The sequence below is a fragment of the Drosophila yakuba genome, chromosome 2L (assembly GCF_016746365.2).
Source record: "Drosophila yakuba strain Tai18E2 chromosome 2L, Prin_Dyak_Tai18E2_2.1, whole genome shotgun sequence".
Classification (NCBI taxonomy): Eukaryota; Metazoa; Arthropoda; class Insecta; order Diptera; family Drosophilidae; genus Drosophila; species Drosophila yakuba.
Window position 1 is genome coordinate 24,894,947 of NC_052527.2, and position 24,071 is coordinate 24,919,017.

The 24,071-nt window shown below is 37.7% G+C and overlaps 1 protein-coding gene and 2 long non-coding RNA genes across 6 annotated transcripts in view; 2 read left to right on the top strand and 1 right to left on the bottom strand.

Annotated features, from left to right (window-relative positions):
* LOC6539147 (mitogen-activated protein kinase ERK-A) overlaps positions 1 to 18,130 on the top strand; it is an 81,517-nt gene extending 63,387 nt beyond the window's left edge. For 2 of the 4 annotated variants that reach the window (XM_039371328.2, XM_039371329.2), the window contains 4 exons: positions 9,296 to 9,580; positions 9,636 to 9,824; positions 13,693 to 13,844; positions 16,694 to 16,868. In XM_039371328.2, coding sequence (XP_039227262.1) covers positions 9,296 to 9,580; positions 9,636 to 9,824; positions 13,693 to 13,827 — 609 coding nt within the window. In that variant the 3' untranslated portion in view covers positions 13,828 to 13,844; positions 16,694 to 16,868. Of the gene's footprint in view, positions 1 to 9,295; positions 9,581 to 9,635; positions 9,825 to 13,692; positions 13,845 to 16,693 lie in introns of all 4 variants that reach the window. The other 2 variants (XM_039371330.1, XM_002086012.4) reach the window with 1 other exon arrangement.
* Positions 1,248 to 7,005, top strand: LOC120320773. The gene is made up of 2 exons (XR_005560318.1): positions 1,248 to 2,306; positions 6,786 to 7,005. It is a non-coding gene; the product is annotated as an uncharacterized LOC120320773 (long non-coding RNA).
* On the bottom strand, positions 15,819 to 16,684 carry LOC120320775. The gene is made up of 2 exons (XR_005560320.1): positions 16,385 to 16,684; positions 15,819 to 16,326 (listed from the first exon to the last, which is right to left on the bottom strand). It is a non-coding gene; the product is annotated as an uncharacterized LOC120320775 (long non-coding RNA).
* Positions 18,131 to 24,071: the final 5,941 nt, after the last annotated feature.

The window sequence follows — 24,071 nt, forward strand, 5'->3', positions numbered from 1 at the left end:
AGAGAAAATGTGCTTGCCGATCGAGCTTTTTTTACTTTCTTTAACATCCTCTAAATTGCTGCATTCCATCGCTAGTAATGGGGTTTAAGTGGTCGGTATTCCTTATATATGAAATCCCGGCGTAGGAGTTTTTATTGTTGTTTTTATAGTAAAGTTTTCAATTTTATTTTTATTATTATATTGATTTCAAACATGGTTTTGTATTATTTTTATACCCTTTATTCGTAAAGCAAAAGGGTATACTAGATTCGTTGAAAATTATGTAACAGGCAGAAAGAAGCGTGTCCGACCACATAAAGTATATTTATTCTTGATTAGGATCGATAGCCGAGTCGATCTGCCCATGTCCGTCTTTCTGTCCGTCTGTCTGTCCGTCCGTCTGTTCGTCCGTCTGTCCGTCGGTCTGTCTGTCCGTATGAACGTCGAGATCTCAGGAACTACAAAAGCGTTGATATGCAGCATGCAGACTTAGACGCAGCGCAAGTTTGTCTATTTACCTTGCCACGCCCACTCCAACGCCTACAAACCTCCCAAAACTGCAACGGCCACACTTTTGAAAAATGTTTTGATATTTTTTCATTTTTGTATTATTTTTGTAAATTTCTATCTGAGTAACGGGTATCAGATAGTCGGGGATCTCGACTATAGCGTTCTCTCTTGTTTGGTGCTTAACTTTATTCTCAAAAAAAATGAAGAGCATTTAGAGAGAGCAATAAACATGTTCTCCGTTTTCGCGGAACTTTCGTGAATGTTATTTGTGCATTAATTGTTGTAACAACAATTACATTACATCAGACTTGGACGATTTGGAGGCGAAGCCTTCCTCAACATTTCTTCTGGTAAGTATATGTATTCTTTAAATTTAGTGTATATCAATACGCGAAAAATAAAACAAAATTAAGGTAATTTATGTAAAATATTTTTTATTTTTTCCTTTATTTTAGCATCTTAACGAAAAATTCGTTGAAGTCTACTATGAAAATTTCGGGAGAAACGGCAAAAAATTTAAGTAATATCCTGTTTTTATACCCGTTACTCGTAGAGTAAAAGGGTATGCTAGATTCGTTGAAAAGTATGTAACAGGCACAAGGAAGCGTATATATATTCTTGATCAGGATCAATAGCCGAGTCGATCTGGCCATGCCGTCTGTCCGTATATTGATGGTAAATTTCTATCAATTTGCCAAACCACTTTTTGCTATGCCCACTCTAACGCACAAAGTTGACACGCTCACACTTTTGAAAAAGGGGTTGATATTTTTTTCATTTTTTTATTAGTCTTGGAAATTTTTATAGAGTCGGCCACGCCCACTCGAACGCACACCAACCGCAAAAAACTGTTACTGTTGAAGAGTCTCCTTGGCACTTCCACTAGCTAAGTAACGGGTATCAGATATTCGGGGAACTCGACTACAGCGTTTTCTCTTGCTGTTATAGTATTCGTGCAACGAGCATCGCATGTATGAATGCCTCGTCACTTTTACAGCAGTCTAACATCTTGACATCTTTTGCAATTTTCTCCAACAATAACACAAATATAAATCAGTACAAGTTTTATTTTTAAGTAAACCTTTTGATTAAATATTTTAGTGTAATATATATACTTATTTATATAATTAAAACTAATAAAAAAGTAAAAACAAAAAATAAAACATCTTAAAAAAATATAAAAACAACAATACATCGTTTTATTTGGGAAATTTTTTTGAAAAAAAATGTAATTCAGGGCTTTGAAATTACCCTCAATTTAGGAACATTTTTCAAAATTTTTTTTTTAAATGCTCTCGATTTAAAGTGCACCTATACTTTAATGGAAATAATCCCAATGCAAGAAAATTTGCCATACATTTCAGAAAATGGCCTACTTCAAAGTCAACCTACCATAAAACTAAAGCAATATTATGCTCTCTTTTGAGTGTTAATTTTTCTTAAATTGAGCGCAAGTTGGTAATGGCTCCTTTTTAGGGATATTTTCTGAATTTACAGTGTAATTTTTAGGGGGATTTCGGGTAAGCATTTTTATGTGTGTAAAATACTTCGCTTATTGGGTAGATAAAAAACCTATAGATACGAGTATATAAAATCATCTCTTGTAAGAGCATCAAGTAAGCAAAACGTACGACCAAGGAAAGGGACCAATCAGAAGGTTCTAAAAAAATATGATGTTATGTATGCATAGGACTCCACTTGTTTGAGGATTGTGATTTTTTTACAATTACCTGTGAAGTAATAGGGTATACTAGATTTCCTGAAAAATATGTAAAAGGTTAAAGCATTTACAAAAAATAAAAAAACATGTATGTAAGGTATTAAAGCCAGTTTATTAATAGAATTATGCTGGATGTGTAACAAAAGCTTGCGGGATGACAATTAACTGAGATGGCGCCTCCTCGGCTCTGCTGGCGATGGCTGCAACTTGAAGACTCAACGACTCGACGACTTGACCCTCCGACACACCAACTTATATGCTCGGACTTGATCCCTCGACGACTACTTTCAACTTGACAACTGGACTCTAACTTTTTACGATCTTATGGTAATTTTCTGCTCTTCGTATGCCTTGCACTCGCTATATTTTCTCGACGCTAGTGATGTTACTTCCTTAAAAACTATCGTAATGCTATCCCTTAGTGGGCACGTTGATAGCTATCGATAGCCAACTCTACTTTACATTCGGCCATCCTGATAATCTGAGTCTGACCCAGACGACGCAGCATCTTCGTTATCCGCTACATATTTCCAAAGCTTCATGTTATCAACACTGGTAGAAGTAAGAGCTGGTCCTTCACCGAATGCTGCCTTCTTAACATCGTAACGCCCATTTCGCTTCACCTTGGTTACTGTGTATGGACCGATGAACGAACTGGCCAATTTTTTACCAGCCACAAATTGAGTTCGCTTAATAGCAACCAGGTCACCTTCTTTGTAGAGCCTTTCCATGACTCGGTTCTTGTCGTAGTTCCTCTTGTACGTTTTTTGGGCTTCTTGAATTTGTCTTCGGGCCTCCATTCTCATCTGGTTTCTTTCTTGATCGAAATCATTGGCTATTTCTTCCTCCAGCAACGACAACACATTATCGCTCACTTTGTTGTGCATTTGTACCCCAAATAGTAACTGGAACGGGGTCTTCTTTGTGGAGCAGTGGACATGCGAATTTATAGCTCCTTGAACTTGCGCTACAAACTTATACCACTTGGATGGATCTTCAGCAGACAATTTAGCTATCATTGAGATAATGCATCTGTTTACACGTTCAATTTGTCCGTTTCCTCTGGCAACTCCTGTTGTAGTCCACACATGCTCAATTCCATTTGTGGTCATATGCTCTTGGAATTGATTTGACGTAAACGCGACTCCTCTATCGCTTATGAGACGAAGTGGGTGGCCAAAGACAGCTGACCATTCCTGCAACTTCTTCACGACCTCGTCGCTTCCAGTGCTTTTGGTTGGGAATAACCACACAAACTTGGTGAATGCATCCACGGCTGCAAAGATAAACCTATACTGCTTAGAAGTCGCATCCATCGGTCCGAGATGATCAACATGAAGAGTATGTAGTGGCTTATCTCCCTTGTCAATACAGAACAGCTGACCTTCTTTCTTTCCAACCTTCTTGTTTAACAGAATACATTTCACGCAGTTGTTGATGATTTGGCCTACTTTTTTCTCCATATGCGGGATCCAAAAATGTTGCTGCAAGGAATGCATAGTTTTCTGCAGGGCAAAATGCCCAATATCATGTGCTTCCTTTATTATTTCGTTCTCCATTGATTTAGGGACGACTATGACCTCATTACCATCCACTACTTTGAAAAGTAATCCTCCCTTTAATTGGAAGTCCTTGTAGGGCTGCGACTTGAGAACTTCGAGAACTGCTGAGATATAGTTATCTTTCTGCTGAGCTGCCTTTATTTGAACTGAGATCTCCGACGCTACTACAAAAACATCCATCGGATAGCGACTCAGACTGTCGACGTGTTTCATTTTATCTCCAGCACGATGCTCAACTTGGAATGTGAAATCTTCAAGATACAGAATCCATTCAGCTACTTCCCTGGGTACATCCTTCTTCTTCACCGTCTGAGAAAACGCTGAGCAATCGGTGAGCAACTTGAACTCGACTCCCAGTAAGTAATGGCGAAACTTCTTGACCGACAGATACGCAGCTTTAACTTCTAAAATATAACTGTGGCGCTTTGAATCTGCTGCTGAAGTTTTCTTGCTCCAATATGCAACTGGATGAAGTTCGCCTCCGAATCTCTGCATTAATATGCCACCAAATCCATTCATAGAAGCATCAGTATGTAGTTCGGTTGGTGCTTCTCTGTTATACAACTGCAGGACAGGTTCATTCGACAGTATATCCTTCAGCTGGTTCATTGCGCTCATTTGCTCGGCTTCGAATATAAACTCGGTGTCCTTCTTTAACAAATTTGTTAGCGGTCGGGCTATTACTGCATACCCTCGTACAAATTTCCGGAAGAATCCTGTCAATCCTAAGAACGATTGGACATCTTTAATGTTTTTGGGTCGAGCAAACTTCTGAACAGCCTGTGTTTTTTCCTTTCCTGGCCAGATTTTGCCGTCCTCCACTGTGTGACCCAAAAAGCTGATCCTCTTTTCCAAGAAGGAACACTTTTTCCACTTAATGCGCAATCCATATTTAGCTGCCTCCTCCAGGACTTTCTTTAGCTTGACTATGCACTCCTCATTTGTTTGAGCGAATATGATTATATCGTCGACGTAGATCTGCATGACATCTTCTTGTATCAGGTTTTGAAAAATGGCATTGACAAAACGGTTAAACACGGCAGGTGAGTTGCAAAATCCAAACGGTGCTTTACAGAACTCAAATAAACCGTCTTTGGTGATAAACGCAGTGTAGCGACGACTAGACTCCTCGATCGGTACATGTAAGAAGCTGTTCTCGAGATCCATGACAGTGAATACTTTCGCAGATTGCAGCTTTTCTAGCACTTCATCAATTAAGGGTACAGGGAAACTGTCTCTGAGTACCATCCGGTTCAGCTGACGAAAATCAATACAAATTCGGTTTGTTCCGTCCTTCTTCTTCACAATGACAACTCGACTTGCGAAATTTGACGATGACTTCCGTACTACTTCATTCTTAAGCCAATCGTCCACTTGATCTCTAACGGCGGTCGCTTCCACAGCTGAATATCGGCTTGGTTGGTGACGAAATGGTTTTATTTGTTCGTCCGGTACGATCTTCATCTGAACAGGGCACTCGATAGGAGATTCAGCTGGCTTGTAACTGTCGACCAACGGCTGAATTATCGGCTTGAACTGTTCGGAAACGCATATGTTATTCTCGGTCTCGACAATATTGTAAATACTTAGCTCATTATGTCCAGCGCTGTCTGGTCGCGCTGACACCTTGGTGAAAGTGAATCCCTCTTCGTCCAACGTGACCCGGAACTTAGAAGCGAAGTCAAAACCAAGCAGTGCGTCATCTTCAATATTTTTATCCGGAACCACAAAAAATTTTTGTTCCACCTCAGCTCCATCGACGCTCACAGCTCCCGTAAATGTACCCAGCGGCATGGTTTTAACATTTCCTAGGCCTCGCAGTACAGTGAAACATTTTTCCAATTTCACGTCGGTCAGTTTCCTATAAACTGAGTTGCAAACGATTGACACATCCGCTCCAGTGTCCACCAGACAATTTATTTCAATTCCGTTCACGTTAATCGCCTTATGTCGTTTTGAAGACTGAACCACCTGCACAGATCTGGATATTTGTGGACATTCTCTTGCAATATGTCCTACGCCTTCACATTTAAAGCACTTGGTATCCATCTTGCAATCCTTCCTTAGGTGCTCCGCTGACCCGCAATTAAAGCAACGAGTATTTCGGTGACTGGCACTGGATATGTTTTTCTTGCCACCACTGTACGACTTGGCTTGATTGGACATGCACTTGCGTTGATATATCTCGAATTTCTCTTTCAGTTCGTGAAATTCTTTACAGCTGTACAGGTTAAATTTGAATTCACTTGGTATATCTAACCCGTCCACAATGTATCCAATAAGAGACTCTTCATCAATCGTTCCTTGTGCTGCTATATTTTTCATTATCAAAATATACTCTTGGAAGCTCTCATCTTTCTTTTTCTTTCGATCTCCCAGTTGGGCATGTAAATCGGCACTTCTCATTGTACGCCTAAACTCTCCTATTAATACGTTTTTCAGCTGCTCAAACGTATTAACAACTTCCGAATCCAAGAACAGTTTTGCCAACTTTGAAATCTTTCCACGTGCTTGTACGTATTTCTGTTGTTCGCTCAGGCCATATGCCTCGGCATTTTGCTCAAAGTTATTGAACCACTTCTCCACAGGAATAGTCTCTCCGTCATAGTCCGGAACCACATTCGCAAAATTTTCAGCTGAAATTGTGGTTCTATTCCGCTCCCTGTCAGTGGCTTCGTCTGCTTGAATTTTCAGCGTTAGAAGCTGAATTATTTGTTGAAGACTCTCGTTATTCATCTCTTCCTGAGTTTGTATTTCCAGTTCACTTCTGTTTTTCTTTTGATTTTCTCCTTTTCCAACTTCCCTTCCGTTGCGCGTTTGCGATCGTGTTAAAGCATGCGTTCTCTCTTGCTCTCGCTCGTCGTCGCTCATGCTTAAGTACACGCTCTCTTCTGATGACGTACTGACGCTTTGAATTTCACCACGGATTGCAATTAGCTTATGTATCCAACTGATTTGACCGGATCGGGCCTCAAATGTAAGGCTTTAGACCGGGACGAGCCCCCAAATGTAAGGTATTAAAGCCAGTTTATTAATAGAATTATGCTGGATGTGTAACAAAAGCTTGCGGGATGACAATTAACTGAGATGGCGCCTCCTCGGCTCTGCTGGCGATGGCTGCAACTTGAAGACTCAACGACTCGACGACTTGACCCTCCGACACACCAACTTATATGCTCGGACTTGATCCCTCGACGACTACTTTCAACTTGACAACTGGACTCTAACTTTTTACGATCTTATGGTAATTTTCTGCTCTTCGTATGCCTTGCACTCGCTATATTTTCTCGACGCTAGTGATGTTACTTCCTTAAAAACTATCGTAATGCTATCCCTTAGTGGGCACGTTGATAGCTATCGATAGCCAACTCTACTTTACATGTATATTTAATTATATTATGTATATCCCATATGAGATCCCAGGAACTATAAATGCTAGAAAGTTAAGATGTTAAGCATGAAGATTCCAGAGACAGACGCAACGCACGTTTGTTGACCTACGTTGCCAAATTAATTCCTAACCATTCTTTATATTTTTCTTATAATAATCTGAAATGGCATTAACGCTACAAGATGCATGAAGAATATAATAATGTGTTATTAAAATGTTTAGAACTAAAATACGAGGGTCGTTTGATAAGTCCGTGACTTTTTGTATTTGCCGCGCACCTGCTCTAAATACAACACTGCTCCTGTCAGCAGTTATCGATTAACAGCTGACTGTAAAATTTTGAGAAAGCTGCGTTTTTTGGTTTGCGTTTTATAGGCATTGAAAGCAGACGATCTCGTGAATTTTAACGAAAATGGAAAAAAGTGAATTTCGTGTGCTAATTAAGCATTATTTTTTGCGTAAAAAATCCATCACCGAAACCAAGGAAAGACTTGATAAATATTATGGGGACTCTGCACCATCAATTTCAATGGTTAAGAAATGGTTTACTAAGTTCCGTTGTGGTCGTACCAGTACAAGTGATGCCGAACGTTCAGGTCGCCCAAAAGAGGTCGTCATGCCAGAAATCGTCGACAAAATCCATGGAATGATATTGGATGATCGGAGAATGAAAGTGCGTGAGGTAGCTGAGGCTGTAGGCATCTCAACTGAACGGGTACATCACATTTTACATGAATATTTGGACATGAAAAAGCTTTCCGCGCGATGGGTGCCGCGATTGCTCACACACGACCATAAGCGCAACCGTGTGACCATTTCAAAGGAGTGTTTGGCGATGTTCAACCGCAATCCAAACGAATTTTTGCGCCGTTTCGTTACCGTAGACGAAACATGGATCCACCACACCACACCAGAGACCAAAGAACAATCAAGACAGTGGGTTTCTCCGGGTGAACGTGCACCAAAGAAGGCCAAGGTGGGTCTGTCGGCCAACAAGGTCATGGCCACAGTTTTTTGGGATGCACAAGGTATCATTCACATCGATTACCTTGAAAAGGGTAAAACGATCACCGGCGAATATTATTCAGAGCTTTTGGACAGATTCGATATTGATTTGAAGCAGAAACGACCGCATTTGGCGAAAAAAAAAGTGCTGTTCCATCAGGACAATGCACGGGTGCACACGTGTGTAGTCAGCATGGCAAAATTTCATAAATTGGGCTACGAACTGCTACCCCATCCAGCATATTCTCCAGATTTAGCCCCCTGTGACTATTTTTTGTTTCCAAACATGAAGAAATGGCTCGGCGGTAAGAGATTCGAGTCAAATGAAGAGGTCATCACAGAAACAAACGACTATTTTGAGGGCCTTGAGAAAACCTATTATTTGGAAGGAATAAAAAAATTGGAAAAACGCTGGACTAAATGTATAGAGCTAAAAGGAGATTATGTTGAGAAATAAAACGCTTCTTTGACGAAAAAAATATATTTTATTCAAAAAGTCACGGACTTATCAAACGACCCTCGTATTTTAAGAAGTGGTTTAATTTTGGAAAAAAGTGTAAAAGAGCAAAAATTCAGTATTAAAAAAAAAAAATAAGGTGAGAACGATATAGTAGAGTTCTTAAACTTTTAGATATCTGTAACTTATTTATAGCATGTGCTAGGAATTGTGAGATATGCTAGTAGGCAACCGAATGCTTTCAGAGTTGGTCGGCGGCGGTCACATTTAATGCATACGATTTAATTACTCAATACAATACAAAATTTTACAATTTAGACTTAGCTAAATGCTGAAATAGCTCAAATATTTCCAGTCAAGAAGATTTCTGTTCCATGTATACAAGTTTTTATGAATTGTGGGCATTATAATGGTCGCTGCAATGTTCTGAAACAAACTTGCGGTGCTTTATTGTCTATCTCGTAATTTCTACTATATGTAAATTTTATAGTTCCGGAGATTCCGCTGTTCATAAGGACGGACATACATCTCCAGCAAGATTATATTTCTTCTACCAGTCCACATACTTTTAATTATGATACTTATAGCTTAATTTTCCTTGAACTTATACTGTAAGACTAAACTTTCAAAACAAAAAAAACGTAATTATTCCTGTTGCACTTATTTTATAGATTTGCGACTTTGGATTGGCTCGTATTGCAGATCCCGAGCATGACCATACTGGCTTTCTCACAGAATACGTTGCTACTCGGTGGTATAGAGCACCTGAAATTATGCTTAACTCAAAAGGATACACTAAATCAATTGACATGTGGTCCGTTGGCTGCATTTTGGCTGAAATGTTAAGTAATCGGCCAATATTCCCTGGAAAACATTATCTGGATCAACTTAACCATATTCTTGGCGTGTTGGGGTCGCCGTCCCGGGACGATTTAGAATGTATTATTAACGAAAAGGCAAGTAAAAACTAGATTATTAGTTCAAAATAGCTAACAATTTCTCCGACATTAGGCACGGAACTATTTGGAGTCTTTACCATTTAAGCCAAATGTACCTTGGGCGAAACTTTTCCCAAATGCTGATGCGTTGGCTTTAGACCTTCTTGGGAAAATGTTAACATTTAACCCCCATAAACGGATTCCTGTCGAGGAAGCTCTTGCACATCCCTATTTAGAGCAGTATTATGATCCTGGAGATGAGGTACTATATTTAATCTGCAAAATATACATTTATTCATCCTTATACATCCCTTCTCTGAAGTTTCTCAAATAATTTTTTGCTATTTGATGATATAAATGAGAATATATGTAGGCTATACAATTACAGGTTTATATACATTCATAATTTAAGCCATCTATATTTTTTGGAATCAAATCCGTTGATTTTTTGAAAGTTATACTTGAAAAGGTACCTGCTGGTTTCCTTTGGCTAGCAGACGAGGTGCAGCAGAGGAACTTCGGGTTTTGGTGAACTATTTAATAGCTACATGCATACCGTAATAAAGCCCTTGGGATATAAAAAGGAAGGAAGGGGCCAAGAAATTAAAGAAAACGCTGCGAATAGCTAATAATAGCGAATAGTTGAAGCTTAATCAGAGCAGATCTCGAAGTAGAAGTCGAGATCAGCAGCAACAGACAACTCCTTATTAGCAGGAGTAGTGGATGCGTTGGTGCTCGTGCTAGGCTAGAACTTCCTCACACAAGGCGGAGAAGTGCTGGGAGCAGAGCTAAAAGCATTCCGCAACATCAGAGGAACATTATATATAGCAAAGACTTCCCTTGACAGACGACAAACCAATTAACCATAGATACTACCCAAACAATCCAAAGTTCAAGGAGAGATCAATGCGAAGAGCTCTCACAAAGGAAGTACAGCTGGCCCATAGTCGTAATAAAGATGAAAATAGGCAAGTGGAAACTGTGCCTGGACTTAATGAAGATCCCCGCGAAGTCTATAAGGAACGACTACTTAATGCCACTACTAGAAAAGCCATGTATCAGCCCGCAAAAACATATCTACATAGGTCCCTGCAGACGCCATTTATAAAACGCGTTTAAGAAGTTTCTCGTCGACATGTATATAAAGCAGCAATTTACGGTAAAAACCATAATAGCACGGCTTTCCGGTTAAACCCAGAAGAACTGTGATGAAAGTATGGCCAAAGTGGCCGGTTACTCGCCAGTGTTCCTGACGCAAGGCCAAGAGCCGATCGTCGATCCAAAGCAATAGAATTAAACGAATGAAGTTAGCATATACGGACAAAATACTTTTCGGTAAAATTTTGCCTTTATTTTTATGTACCTTATGTATTAAATCTCTATGTATTACTCTTTGTGTTATAGGCTGGTTTTGTTGGAACTCGGGTTAAATGGAATGTATATGAATGTTGTCGTTTCGATCATACTATTCTGCCCAAGATAGTTCTCAGGATTTTGAATTGTGGTCGCCAGTCTGACAATACGAGTAGTTCTACTTAGATGTGCTAAAAATGCTTTTTGCTACGCCTACTCCAACGCCCACAAACAGCCCAAAACTAACACGCCCAAAATTTTGATTATTATTTCATTTTATTTAATTATTTATTCCTTAATTTCTACCGATATTCCAGAAAATGTTTGAATTTCTCGTTTGCCCTGACGGTTAATGTTTGTTGATTTAATGATTTAACATTTTGAATGTAATAAAACGGTCGCTATATACAACATCAAAGCGTCCGCGTTTAATTATTTGCCTATGTAATTCCAAGTACAATATATCTTAATTGTCGGAAATACCCTATCATACGTCTGTCAAAATTTTCGGTTTCGTTTTCCTTTTTCCCAATCCCTTTGCATTTGCATTCGATTGTGGCGTGTGAAGTGTTTTTTCCAAACATTCATAAAGTTAATTATAACAAGTGAGAACGCTATAGTCGAGTTCCCCGACTATCTGATACCCGTTACTCATCTAGTGGAAGTGCAAAGGAGAGTCTTCAACACTGACAGTTTTTGGCGGTTTGTAGGCGTTAGAGTGGGCGTGGCAAAAAGTTTTTTGGCAAATCGATAGAAATTTACAAGACTAATACAAAAATGAAAAAATATCAAAACATTTATTAAAAGTGTGGGCGTGGCAGCTTTGGGCGGTTTGTGGGCGTTAAAGTGGGCGTGGCAACCTGAATCGACAAACTTGCGCAGCTTCTATGTCTCTGGAGTCTGTATGTTTCATCTCAGCTTTCTAGTTTTTGTAGTTCCTGAGATCTCGACGTTCATACGGACGGACCGACGGACGGACAGACGGACATGGCCAGATCGACTCGGCTATTGATCCTGATCAAGAATATATATACTTTAAATGGTCGGAAACGCTTCCTTCTGCCTGTTACATACTTTTCAACGAATCTAGTATACCCTTTTACTCTACGAGTAACGGGTATAAAAATCCGTGCGCATATAAAATAGACGGCCTCAAAGGGAAAAAAACTTTAAAAGCATTCCCAACTTTTTTTCAAGTTTTGATTGTATGTATATCTGTAATTTTACAACAGAAAAACAAATTATTTAAATTAAGAATAAATAGAAATTAAATTTAAATTAAATGCAGAAATTTTTGCGAGATTTTCATGTATTTTTAAAGGTATTTACAGATATTAGCCAGAGGAATTCTACAGAAAAGCGCAAGGCTTTTTCCTGAGGAACCCCCTAAAGAAAAATTCCTGAGGTAGTCTCAAGGTATTCCTGAGGTCTTTCCCTGCATTTATCATCAAAATTTCTTAAGGCATATCCAGGGAACATCCCTAGGATTCCTCGGAAAAACCTTGCTTATTTTTCGATATTCCCTAGGTATTCCTCGGGAATTCCTGAGGAGCATATTCGTCTAGAACAATTAGGTTTTGTATGTGCGCAAAACATCATCGAAAAGCATCGTAAACGCGCTGATCACCAAATACCCACATTTATATTGAATTCCTTAAAAATTGTTACGTCGGTGTATTCGTGCCTGTGTCCTGTGAAAGGACCAGGCCGAGGGAGGGGCATCCGATGTTCAGGCACCAGGATGCCGGCATAAGCTCGTCGATTTTGGGTCGTGGGTATTAGTAGTGCCTGAAAGTCCTCACTGCCCTACAAGCGGTAGCTTGATCGTAAAACGATCGGGCAATGTTTCGGCCACGTTCCCTCCCCTTCATGCTTCCGCATGCCTGATGGATCATCGCGGGCCGCGCAGTACGATCCCCTTTTGTCAAGGTTGTCCGTCAAACGTTATGTCATCGTTTTTGACCTACTCCACTTCGCGCGTCAGCACCCCTTCTGGATATTTACCTACTCATTTTGTTGTAGTTACAATAATAGCATAATTTTATTGAGTAATAGATTGTTTGCTAGTGCCATGTAATACAAACAAGAATTAAAAAGCTAGCATACAAAATTTATGATAAGTTGGCTATAACTGTTGTTAGCGAGGAGTATCGAATTCATCACCAAGCAAAGGTGCGCACGTCAACAAATTCACGACTACAAACGTCGCTCTAAGGGCTCTTGTTTTTGCATAACAAGAACAAGGCGGATACTCGTCGCTGAAAAGTAATTTTTATTAATTTAAAACAACATGGAACACAAAATATTTAACTCCTATTAATGAAATAAATTGCCTGGAAGAGGCTGACAATAAGATATTTTTCTTTAAACCTGACACAAATATATTTATATGTAGTAATGGTGTTAAAATAAAATGAGCACGGGAATATATGTAAATATATGAATATAAAAAAAACTTGGAACAGGGTTCCGTCAAACTTACCCCACTTTAATCCGGAGCGATGAGATCTCGACGCGTTGGATCCTGGGTGTTGCTATATACATATATAGTGATGGAGTTATACATACATATAGTTTCGTGCACCACTTAATTGTAACCGAACAATAATAAGATATACACAAACACAATATAAAAGCACTTCTCTGTTCTGTTCTTTTGTAGCACGCTTTGGCTGCTATTCGGCTCTCAGGTTACTTGGAGCGAGCACTTGCTGTTGTTTGGTTTTTGCTGATGTTCACATTAACGGCCTTTAATTGACCTTTTAATTGTTTTGCAGTTTGTATTTTTAATTAAGCACTTTGCGGGACTCCGGAGACAATTCTGTCCAGGACATGGTGATGGTCCCTCCTCCGCTGTACGGATCTCTTGTACATTTTTACGATCTTTAACTGAGCCAGGAAGATCAGTATAGCAGCGATGAATTCCAGGGTATGTTGTACTCCTTCTATTTCCTGTTTGTGGTCGACAACCTCCTCACATTTGCTGTGTTGTCGGACTCCTTGCCGCCCATCCTGAGAATATCGTGGAACTATGGTCTTCCTTCAAAGTGTGTTCCTTGTTAGTTCTGTTATTTCCTTTAAAGGATGCTAGTGTCCTTGCTCCTTGACGTTTTTCTTTGAGACTGGAGTTATCCCTGAGTCTTCTCCTCGATGGACAAAAGAATGATTGCCCGGGTATCTGACGTACGGATGTTTTCCCGGGTACCGCCGGACGACGGGTGTTTACCCGGGTAACTCTCCATCTGCCTGCCCTTTCATCGGTGAGCCATGGTCTTTTTATACCGGCACAGAGCTTTTTTCTGATCTATTGGTCTTCTATGCCAAGTGTTCCCACCTAGGAATCATATTTCTCACTTTCCCCTATTTTGGGTAGTCAATACCCCCTTCGGTGAAGTGTACCCGGAACTGGTGTTGATTTTCTTTACTTTCTGCAATCTATTGCGGCCGCTGACCGGATAATCGTTTACTGTCGACTTGCATTTTCTTTGTCGCAATGCTGCTTTTTGATTCCAGCTTTGAATCTTTAAAGTCTTACGATCTTCCAAAAAGGGTGTATGCAACAAAATCCTATTAGAATTGTTAACCAATGCTCTTGGTTGGTATAAAGAAATGAACGCTAGACGTACCTCGAAAACTAAGAGAAGGAAAGTGGAACGATCCAATCGCTTCAAGGTGCATGCTTGGCTGGGGAGTACAAGGCTTCGTCTGAACATAACTTTGCTATGCACTGTCAATGCAACTGAATGAAATTGATAAAGCCATAGAAGAGAGCTTTAACGTTAACTTTTTTTATCCAAAAAGGTTTGTTCCATCGATGACGAAAGAGCTGTTGGCATAGTAAATGTCACCTGCACAAGATTAATGGTCACAAGAAGTCGGGACAAATGTTCCATCAAATTATAATCATAGAAGCATATGCGTTAGATTTCGTCCAAGAATATTTGTGTTGAAATCAATGACCCTTGGAATATCCTGTGCTCAATTCATTGTAAACTATGTTCAAGATAAGAATGCGAAGGAACGCAAACTAGAAAGTTCACGAGCATTTGAAGCCATTTCAGAAGCGACCAAAGTAGAAGCAATGGAGACATACGCTGCCGGAGAAAGTCCTCGGTTTGTTTTGGGAACCGAAAACTGACATGTTTAAATATTTTTTTTTGATTTGCGCGAATGAAATGAAAAGGAAAGTCCTGCTTTTCCAAACCGCAACAATTCAAATTCCAAGACATATAGCTGACACTATTGCACTACACACCTTTGTCGACGCCTGCGATTTCGGATATGCTGCGGTTTGCTATTTTCGCATAAAAAAGATCGTAGACATTACGGTATCGCAGGTTGTAGCAAAAAGCAATAAACCACTTTCTATTCCACGCATGGAACTACTCGGCCACAAAGGTCATTTCTAAACCCAACGTCGCCTAATGGGTTAATGGTCCAATGTTTCTTCGACAACCAAAGGACCAATGGCCAGACCCACCCACTGCACATATTTCACTCAAACAGAGTCATAAAAAAGCCGAGCTGTTTAAACTAACCGTTTGTTTGTACTAAACGTTTACATTGATGATTTCAAAGTATACTTAAAGTATACTTGCCAGAGCGCCATCACATCAGGGAGAAAGAATCTATCATATGTCCTTGAACCACAGCAAATGGCACTGTATTATTCCCACGTGTATATCTATCACACATCGGCTTGGCCGATTAAATTAAATAATGATTAAATAAATGTCCATAAATTAAAAAGTTATGTGAAAAACTTGGTATTTACAACAAGTGCCTTTGGTTAAATGTAAATGCTCTTTTAATATCTGCCGTGTGAAGAACGAATATAATTGGAAAATCAGACTAGGTAAAAGTCCAGTGCACCGTAAAGAAACATTGGAATGCAGTATTCCCGTATTTTGGGATGCCGTTCGTATTTCGGTTTTTATTGTGTTGGCTCGCTCTATAGGCTAACAGCTTTCTGAAAGAGCAAATTAATGACATTTTACAAGGTTAAACTTATTGATCTGTACGAAACTGTATGTAGCAGTAACAGCGGCAACAGAAGAAACCAATGACGGTTGAGACCCTTTATGGACAAATAATTTGGATCGTGGCTGCATATCTGGGCATACAAAGAGATCGATTGCGACACTGTGAATGAAAGCAGGACGTTGTTACCATAGCGTAGAAAAATCCGGGCAGAAGAGATCTACCGAAGTCCAGCCCGGACTCCGATCTTTTTGTACCCTTGCCTTCTAAACTATGATTATTTTACGGATGATAACTAGAATACATAAATGGGAGATAGAGAACATTGCGTATACCTACGTAAGGTCTATTAGTGCTCTTGTCCTGGAAAAGGACTTGTGCAGAGGATTAGGTATCCGATGCTTAGCGACCAGGTGGCCAGACCAAGCTTGCTGAACAACATAAGGAGAATAAACATTAGAAGTGCTTGTAAAATAATTTCATTAGTACCGTTCGTCAGTCATCAGTCCTCCCTGCCCCACGAGCTTAGCTGTCGCCTGATCATAAAACGATCGGTCAATGTTTCGCCCATATCCGCTTCCGTCGGATACAAACGTCGCTCTAAGGGCTCTTTTCGTTGTGCATACAAACTCGCCACTGAACGCAAACTGAATTAATAAAAAGAATATTTATCATTAAACATTTAATTATAATCAGTAAAATCGCATTGACTGGAAAAGGCTTACAATAAATAACTTAATTTCGTTGATGTGTATTCTATAAATATATTAATAAAACGTTGTTCTATTCTTCTTCCAGCCTGTAGCTGAAGTGCCATTTCGGATTAATATGGAAAATGATGACATTTCTCGAGATGCTTTAAAATCATTGATTTTCGAAGAAACTTTAAAATTTAAGGAGCGACAACCAGAAAATGCGCTTTAGGCTTTAAGAATTTAAGTATATAGTAAAAACAATTGCTCCATTAGTGTAACTTTTATCGTAATTTTCTCAGATCTCAGATTAGGGCTTTTACACAAAAAGCTTGCTAAAATGAGACAACCTCCGATTCTTACAATTTTCACTTACGTGTGAATATGAAAAATGGCCCTAAATATTTTCTAAAGATAGGAACTAAAACTATGTGTGATGTTCGTAAAATGCATTAATTTTTTTATTTATTTTAAAATTAACTTATATTTAGGTTACCTGATGTAAAGAACGTGTATAATATTGGGATATTAACGTCGTAATATTTAAGATCTATAAAAAAGTTTACCAAAACAATGAATTTAAACATTTAAGTTTTGTTGAATGGCAGTTGCTTTGTTTAAATAAAAGTTCTAAAATAAAATAATTTAGGCGATCAAAAATATAAAAAAATAACTCGATTGTAGCAAACTAAATACGCTCTTTTTGATTTAATAGTCATAATCATAATAACATTTTTTAATTATATTAATAAGATATTCGAATCACGTCACTTTTTCCAAATTCCATTAAGTACTTCAAATTATAAAAAAGTATTTATGACCAGCTGGCCGCTTTTAAAAAATAATAAAGTTTTTATCATAATTTAATGTGATTTATTAAGACTAGCAGGGAAAGCCCTTCTTCGATGTTTAAGTGATTAAGCTAATCCACATTTCTAAATATGCCATAGCACGAACGATACCAAATTTTAAAATTGTTTTGCTATTTAAAGGTTACTGCAAGACATAAATTTGTGTGCAACCGAATCTTTAAAATACGTCTTTTTGGCTTTTTGTGTGGAAAATAGGATTTTTCTATATGTTAAAAATTTACAATTTGCTATTTAAAGGTTACTGCAAGACATAAATTTGTGTACAACCGAATCTTTAAAATACGTCTTTTTGGCTTTTTGTGTGGAAAATAGGATTTTTCTATATGTTAAAAATTTACAACTCTGTTTTCACACTAAGGATTGGTGAAAAATTTTGGATTTTTAAAAGTTTGGAAAATTTAAAATATTCAGATTTGCACACTTTAATATAAAAAATGTAAGTTATTAATATTATCAAACAACATTTTTAAAGCAAATACTAACAAATTTTAAGAATTCACATTTCAAATAAGATTTACATTTATTCCAAATCATTTTTGTAAAATAAAATTGTATGCAGAGTTGTAAATTTTATTTATATTAATTTTGGAATAATTAAGGTAATTAAATGCGATTTCCAGTCACAAAAAAATGTTTTTGATTACCATTAAATAAGATTAATTTGTAAAGAACTGCTTTGCTCATTTTTTTATAAAGGGTAGTAATCTAGGATGTAGTAATCCGTTGAAAAGTATGTAAAAGGCAGAAGCCGATGTCGAGTCGATCTGGCCATGTTCGTTTGTCTGTCCGGGAACTATAAAAGCTAAAAAGTTGAACCTTAGTATGCAGTTATGCAAATTTCTATTAATATTCGACACACATTTTGGCTACTGCCATCCACTAGAATATAGTTTTCTATTGTAATGTCCACCAAATGTGGCAATTTCTTCCATTCACATCAACTAGCTGAGTAAATCGACTACAGCGTTCGAGAAAAAAACTATTTAATGATGATTTATAAATTTAGATTTAGAGCCTTCCAAAACACTATATCAGCAAAAAAAAAAATTAGATAAGATCTAATTTTGTGTAAAAAGACTTAGTAATGGTTGCTTTAGAAGCACCAGAGAGTCAGAATTAGAGATCAGAACATTATATTTTGTAGGGTTCATCCAGCTAATAGCTACGTAATTTGAATATACTTGTAACACAGGAGTTTAGCCGACTTACCATTTCACTATCAACTTCACCACGAATAAGATTACAAATATGGACGGTTCCAAGCATAGTCCTACAGACGGTTAGAAATGGTAAGTTAACTAACATTAATCGGATGCGATACTAATAAGTTTTCAGTCATGTAAGAATAATCAAATTCCTTTTTCCACTCTTGACTTTCTTGAGAATATGTGAAATAGGATCTAAAAATTAAAGTATTGGGACCAGAAGAACACCAAGATCGTCAAATCGACAAAAGGTCATAAATATACACTTGGAGTTAAGTTATCACGGGACTATTTGGGGTCCAGTACTTTTTGAAAGCTGTTTACATCGGATTGTAAGTCTAAATGGGAAGCGAACTACCATACCAAAATACCTCTTCATCCTAAACATTTAGTCAGGGGTCTAACCAGCGTTATTAACCAATCTCGCCTACAGCACAATACATTGTTAAGCTCAGCAATAAGTATTAGACCCCAAATTGTTTTCTGTTAGTTAAGATTCAATTTAATTTTTAATACACTTATTGTTAGTCTCATTTTAAAGAAAATTTAATAAATAAACCTAAAAACAAGGAAAAACTCGTGACTGGTGGCGAGGAGGCTTAGGGAGGTTGCTTGAGCTAAGGAAAGCGAAACAGATACTGGGCTAGCACTGTCCTGGCCGGTCGCGGCTGTTCGTCTGCTCAGTTAATACAGGCTTACGCCAGCAGTCCAGGTAACAAAGTAGTGCGTACGTACCTATAGACGGCGTCCTTGTCTCTTTCGCATGTAAATGCTGGGCAAAAACACGTTAGTCCCAGGCTCCCCGCTGGAAAGTTCCACAAGTAGGAATGTTTGTATTCCATTTTGCCGGTCGTGATACAGTCTTTTATATTTCCGTGAAGCACTCTGTAAGCATTACTTGAAATGCTTTTGTAAGGATTACTTGAAATGCTTTTGTAAGCATTACCTGAAAGGTTTCTGTAAGAATTACCTTAAATGCTTCTGTAAACATTTCTTGAACGGATGTTTTCCGAAACAAATATTCCAGAATATTTATATTACAATACTGAGGATTGTTTCTGGATAATTTTACGAATTAATTTAAAAATGTCTATTGAGTGCGTTTTAACTAAAATAGAGGAAGTGTTCCCAAAGAATATAACACAGTCCCGGTTCAATATATATTTTATGTTGTCTAAATAAAATAAGTCTTTAAATGTCAGTATCAGTAGCCTTCTTGATTTATCCTGGTAGAGGAAAGGCAGACATCTGCCATATATAGATAATATACATTCATATGACTGTAAATGACGGAAAAAAAATAAAGCTGAAAAGAAAAGAAGAAACCAAAGGAAAAGAAAAACGCATAATTAAATTTAATTTAAATATTTATAAATATTTGTTATATTGTGCTTTTTTTTTCTCATTTTATTTACAATCTGTCTTAATCTGACAATAAGTAAATTATATAATTAAAATTAAATTAACAGGGGTAGTAGTTATTCATTAAGCCCTACTACATATTCTATATTTCACATGTTTTAATAGTTTTTATCTACCTATGAGGGAGATCGAGCAAACTGACAATCTTGACGATTTAAAATTTAAAGAGAAACGCATAAAAACAACAAAAATCGTTTTTGTCATTTACAGTACCGTTCGCTTAATGTGTGACTTCCCTTTGTGACTTTTAGATAATATTTTATATTTTATATATATTCCAGATATTTGTACAATAAATGTACATTTATGATTTTGATTTTTTTTACATATATGTACGATGAATGTGTCCATACATGTATATGTACATATGTATGTTATATTAATATTATTTATATAATATTTTGTATATGTATTATGTTAATATTTACAGTAATAAAAAGACGACTTATTTACTATAATAATTAAAAAAATTCTGGTATTTGCGAAGGCACATAAAAATTGGGAAGTGGACGACTGGAAAAAAGTTATATGGTCTGATGAATCAAAATTCAATCGATACCAGTCGGACGGAAAACAATATTGTTGGAAAAAGCCTGGAGAGTCGCTGCAAAGACGGCACGTACAGGAAACAGTAAAACACGGAGGAGGAAATGTCATGGTCTGGAGTTGTTTTACCTGGTGGAGCATTGGACCAATAAAGAAAATAGAAGGAATTATGAAAAAAGAGGACTATTTAGATATTCTGCAGACCCATCTTTGCGATTTTGTTGACAAATGCGTTTATGATGAGAGTGATATCACATTCCAGCAAGATGGAAATCCGAAACACACGTCCAAAATCGTGAAGGAATGGATCGGAAATCAAGACTTTAAGTTAATGGAGTGGCCAGCTCAGAGTCCTGATCTCAATCCAATCGAAAATTTGTGGTCGATTGTGAAAAGACGATTGGGACTCTACGAATCGGTTGCAGCAAACCAACACGAGTTGTGGCAACGAATCCAGCAAGAATGGAAAGCTATTCCGAAGGAAATTATTCAAAATCTGGTGGAAAGTATGCCTAAGCGAATAAAAAGCGTCATTAGAAATAAGGGTCTTTGGACTAAGTACTAAAAGATAAGCTTTTCTTTAAAAATTCAAATTGAGCATAATTGAGTACATGCGAGTTAAGTTAAATTTCATTTTTTCCTAACGAAGAGAATTACATTATTGTTATTTTTTTTTAAGAATTTGTAAATAAATAATCAAAGAATCAACAGTAAAAGTTTGGGTTCATTTGCTTAACTAATACCTTCTTTTATTTAGGCCAACAGTCAAAAGTTGCAAACATGTACTCATACTTGCACGCCACTGTATGTATGTTATATTAATATTATTTATATAATATTTTGTATATGTATTATGTTAATATTTACAGTTATAAAAAGACGACTAATTTACTATAATAATTTTAAAAATTCTGGTATTTCTGCAGAAACTGTGTGTAGACGAAACGGGGCTCGGATCGTACGATATGCACGATTGTAAAAATGTTGGGTTTTTATTTTCCTTAACATATCCAAAAAAAATTTACATATACAATACATGTCTAAATGTACACCAGTGCGCGTGCAAGTTGGGAAAAGCGGAAAGAAAACAAAAAAAACAGTGCACAGCTCATGTCGGAATGAAAGATTAAGAAGTCCGAAAGCTTACAGAAATATTTTTTTCACATGAAAAAGTTAGCTTTCAGAGGAAATGTAGTTCTCTAATTCAATACATCGTGAATACAAAAAATCAGAGCGAATCTAAAGAAAAACTTAAGTGCTACGAGGTTCCTCGCGGAAAATCTAAAAGTGAATATACCCAATAAATATTCACAAAAAAGTCACGCCAAACTTAAACATGAACTTTAACAAACGTAATGTTACAACTGTGGTGCCAAGGCGCATACATCGAAAAACTATGAAAACGAGAGCAAGGGTGGAAAATTTTTTCACTGTAACAATTTCAGGCATATCGTGTCCAACAAAAGCACTCTGTGAAAATATGGGCGCAGCCAACATGAGAAAGGTGTCATCTACTCCTTCTTTTATGTGCATAACAGTGAAAGTATAGAACAAAAAGTACACTGTGTGGATTGATACCACCGGAAGTAAATATAATTTAATTACCGATGCTACTTACAACAAGTCAAAGTTAAGGGACTGCAACATATGTCTCGTCGGGTATGGCAAATTAGACAAAAACAAGATCAAACCGTTATGATCGTTTGATGACATCGCTTATGTATGGAGTGAAGGCGAATTAACAAAGTTATAACCAGAGATCACTTCCTCCTACCTTTAATCAACGATCAACTCGACAGACTACAAAATGCAGTGGTTTTCAGTTACATCGACTTAAAGATCGCATTCTTCCAAATAGTGCAGGAAATAAACATCGTTCGTTACTCACAAGGAAAAATTTCAGTTTCTGCGAGTACCTTTCGGTCTGTCAAATCCGCCAAGCGTATTCCAAGCTCATGTAAACGCTATCTTCAAAGATTTAAACAGCAAAGGAGTGGCTATACTATGCGTAGACGACATATTAATACCTGCAAAAATCGAAGGAAAACTTTTTTTAAATTAATTAACATCTTTATTTAATATTATTCAGGAACAGGTCAATTAAAGCCTTTAACCTAAATGTTGTCTTAAGTAAATAATCTCTTAATTATAAAATATAATTTGTTTTCATCTTAATATATAGGAATAGGTCAAATTTCGAGTAGTGAGGTTTCAGGTAAATAATATATTCATACTATCATCTTAGAAGCAGCCCAAAATGTCTTCTTTTGAGCCTGCGAATTGGGATAGCCCCCTGTAATCTCCGGGCGAGACGATTACGGTGGAAAAGGAATTAACGAATTAGTTTGTCTCCAACGAAAACGCAAGCTGTGACTTCATTCCCAGAACCAACCAAACTAAAGCAAACGCTTTAATAGATGGATTTGACGTCGTTTTGTTACAGAAATCCCCAGATGAATATCAATGTCATCCCGTATACTACATGAGCAATAAGACTTCCGATGCCAAAGGAAATTCAGAATCTACCTACTTGGTTTGCGCTTTAAACTCATTACTGCTTTGGCTAAAACTACCCAGAAGAAGGACGCCCGCGTAGCTCGTTGGATCCTTCAGCTGCAGGAATTCCAAAACGACGTCGAACACAGAGCTGGCACCCGTATTCGCCACGCTGATGGTCTCAGCTCTAGCTCTGGTCGCGCTAGTATAATGATGATCACGGAGAACGGCACTCACAGTACAATGAAGTATACCCAGGCACAAGCCGACCAACTCAAAGCAATAATCGATATTTAATCGGAGAAGACAATACAACGATTTTTATATCAGGCAAGGTCTTTTGCACAAACTAGTCGACGACAGCGAACATAGTTGTACCTGCGGCTATGAAACTAGAAATCATTAAGCAACCACATGAGCACGGCCACTTTTCATTCGAGAAGACTAAGACTAACTTATGGGAAAAAAGTTGTACGTACCTCTAGAGTTAACGCACAAGGAAATGGACAGATTGAGATGTTGAACTCTACAATAGTTTCAGTCCTTTCAAAACTTTTAATTGACGACCCACGATAATGGTAAAAATTCGTAACAGCGTTGATGACGTTGACGTGTTGTAGTCATCAACTCGTTTGCTAGGAGCACCAAAACTACACCATTCGAGCTATGAACGGGCTCGAGGATAAGCCTTAGTTTCGATGTCAGATGCTAGAGGATGAAATGATTTACAGCTTCAACGACGAATGCGATTAATTTAGAATCCAAGAAAAGAAGCATATCAAAACAAGAACAAATAGAGATACAATCTACGACAAACTAGACTGGCTAGCCAGGCTTAATACTCATTTTGAAGTATTTGGAACTATACCGCATTACAAAGGTTAATTCAAACGGTACTTATTTTATTATACCCGTTACTCGTAGAGTAAAAGCGTATACTAGA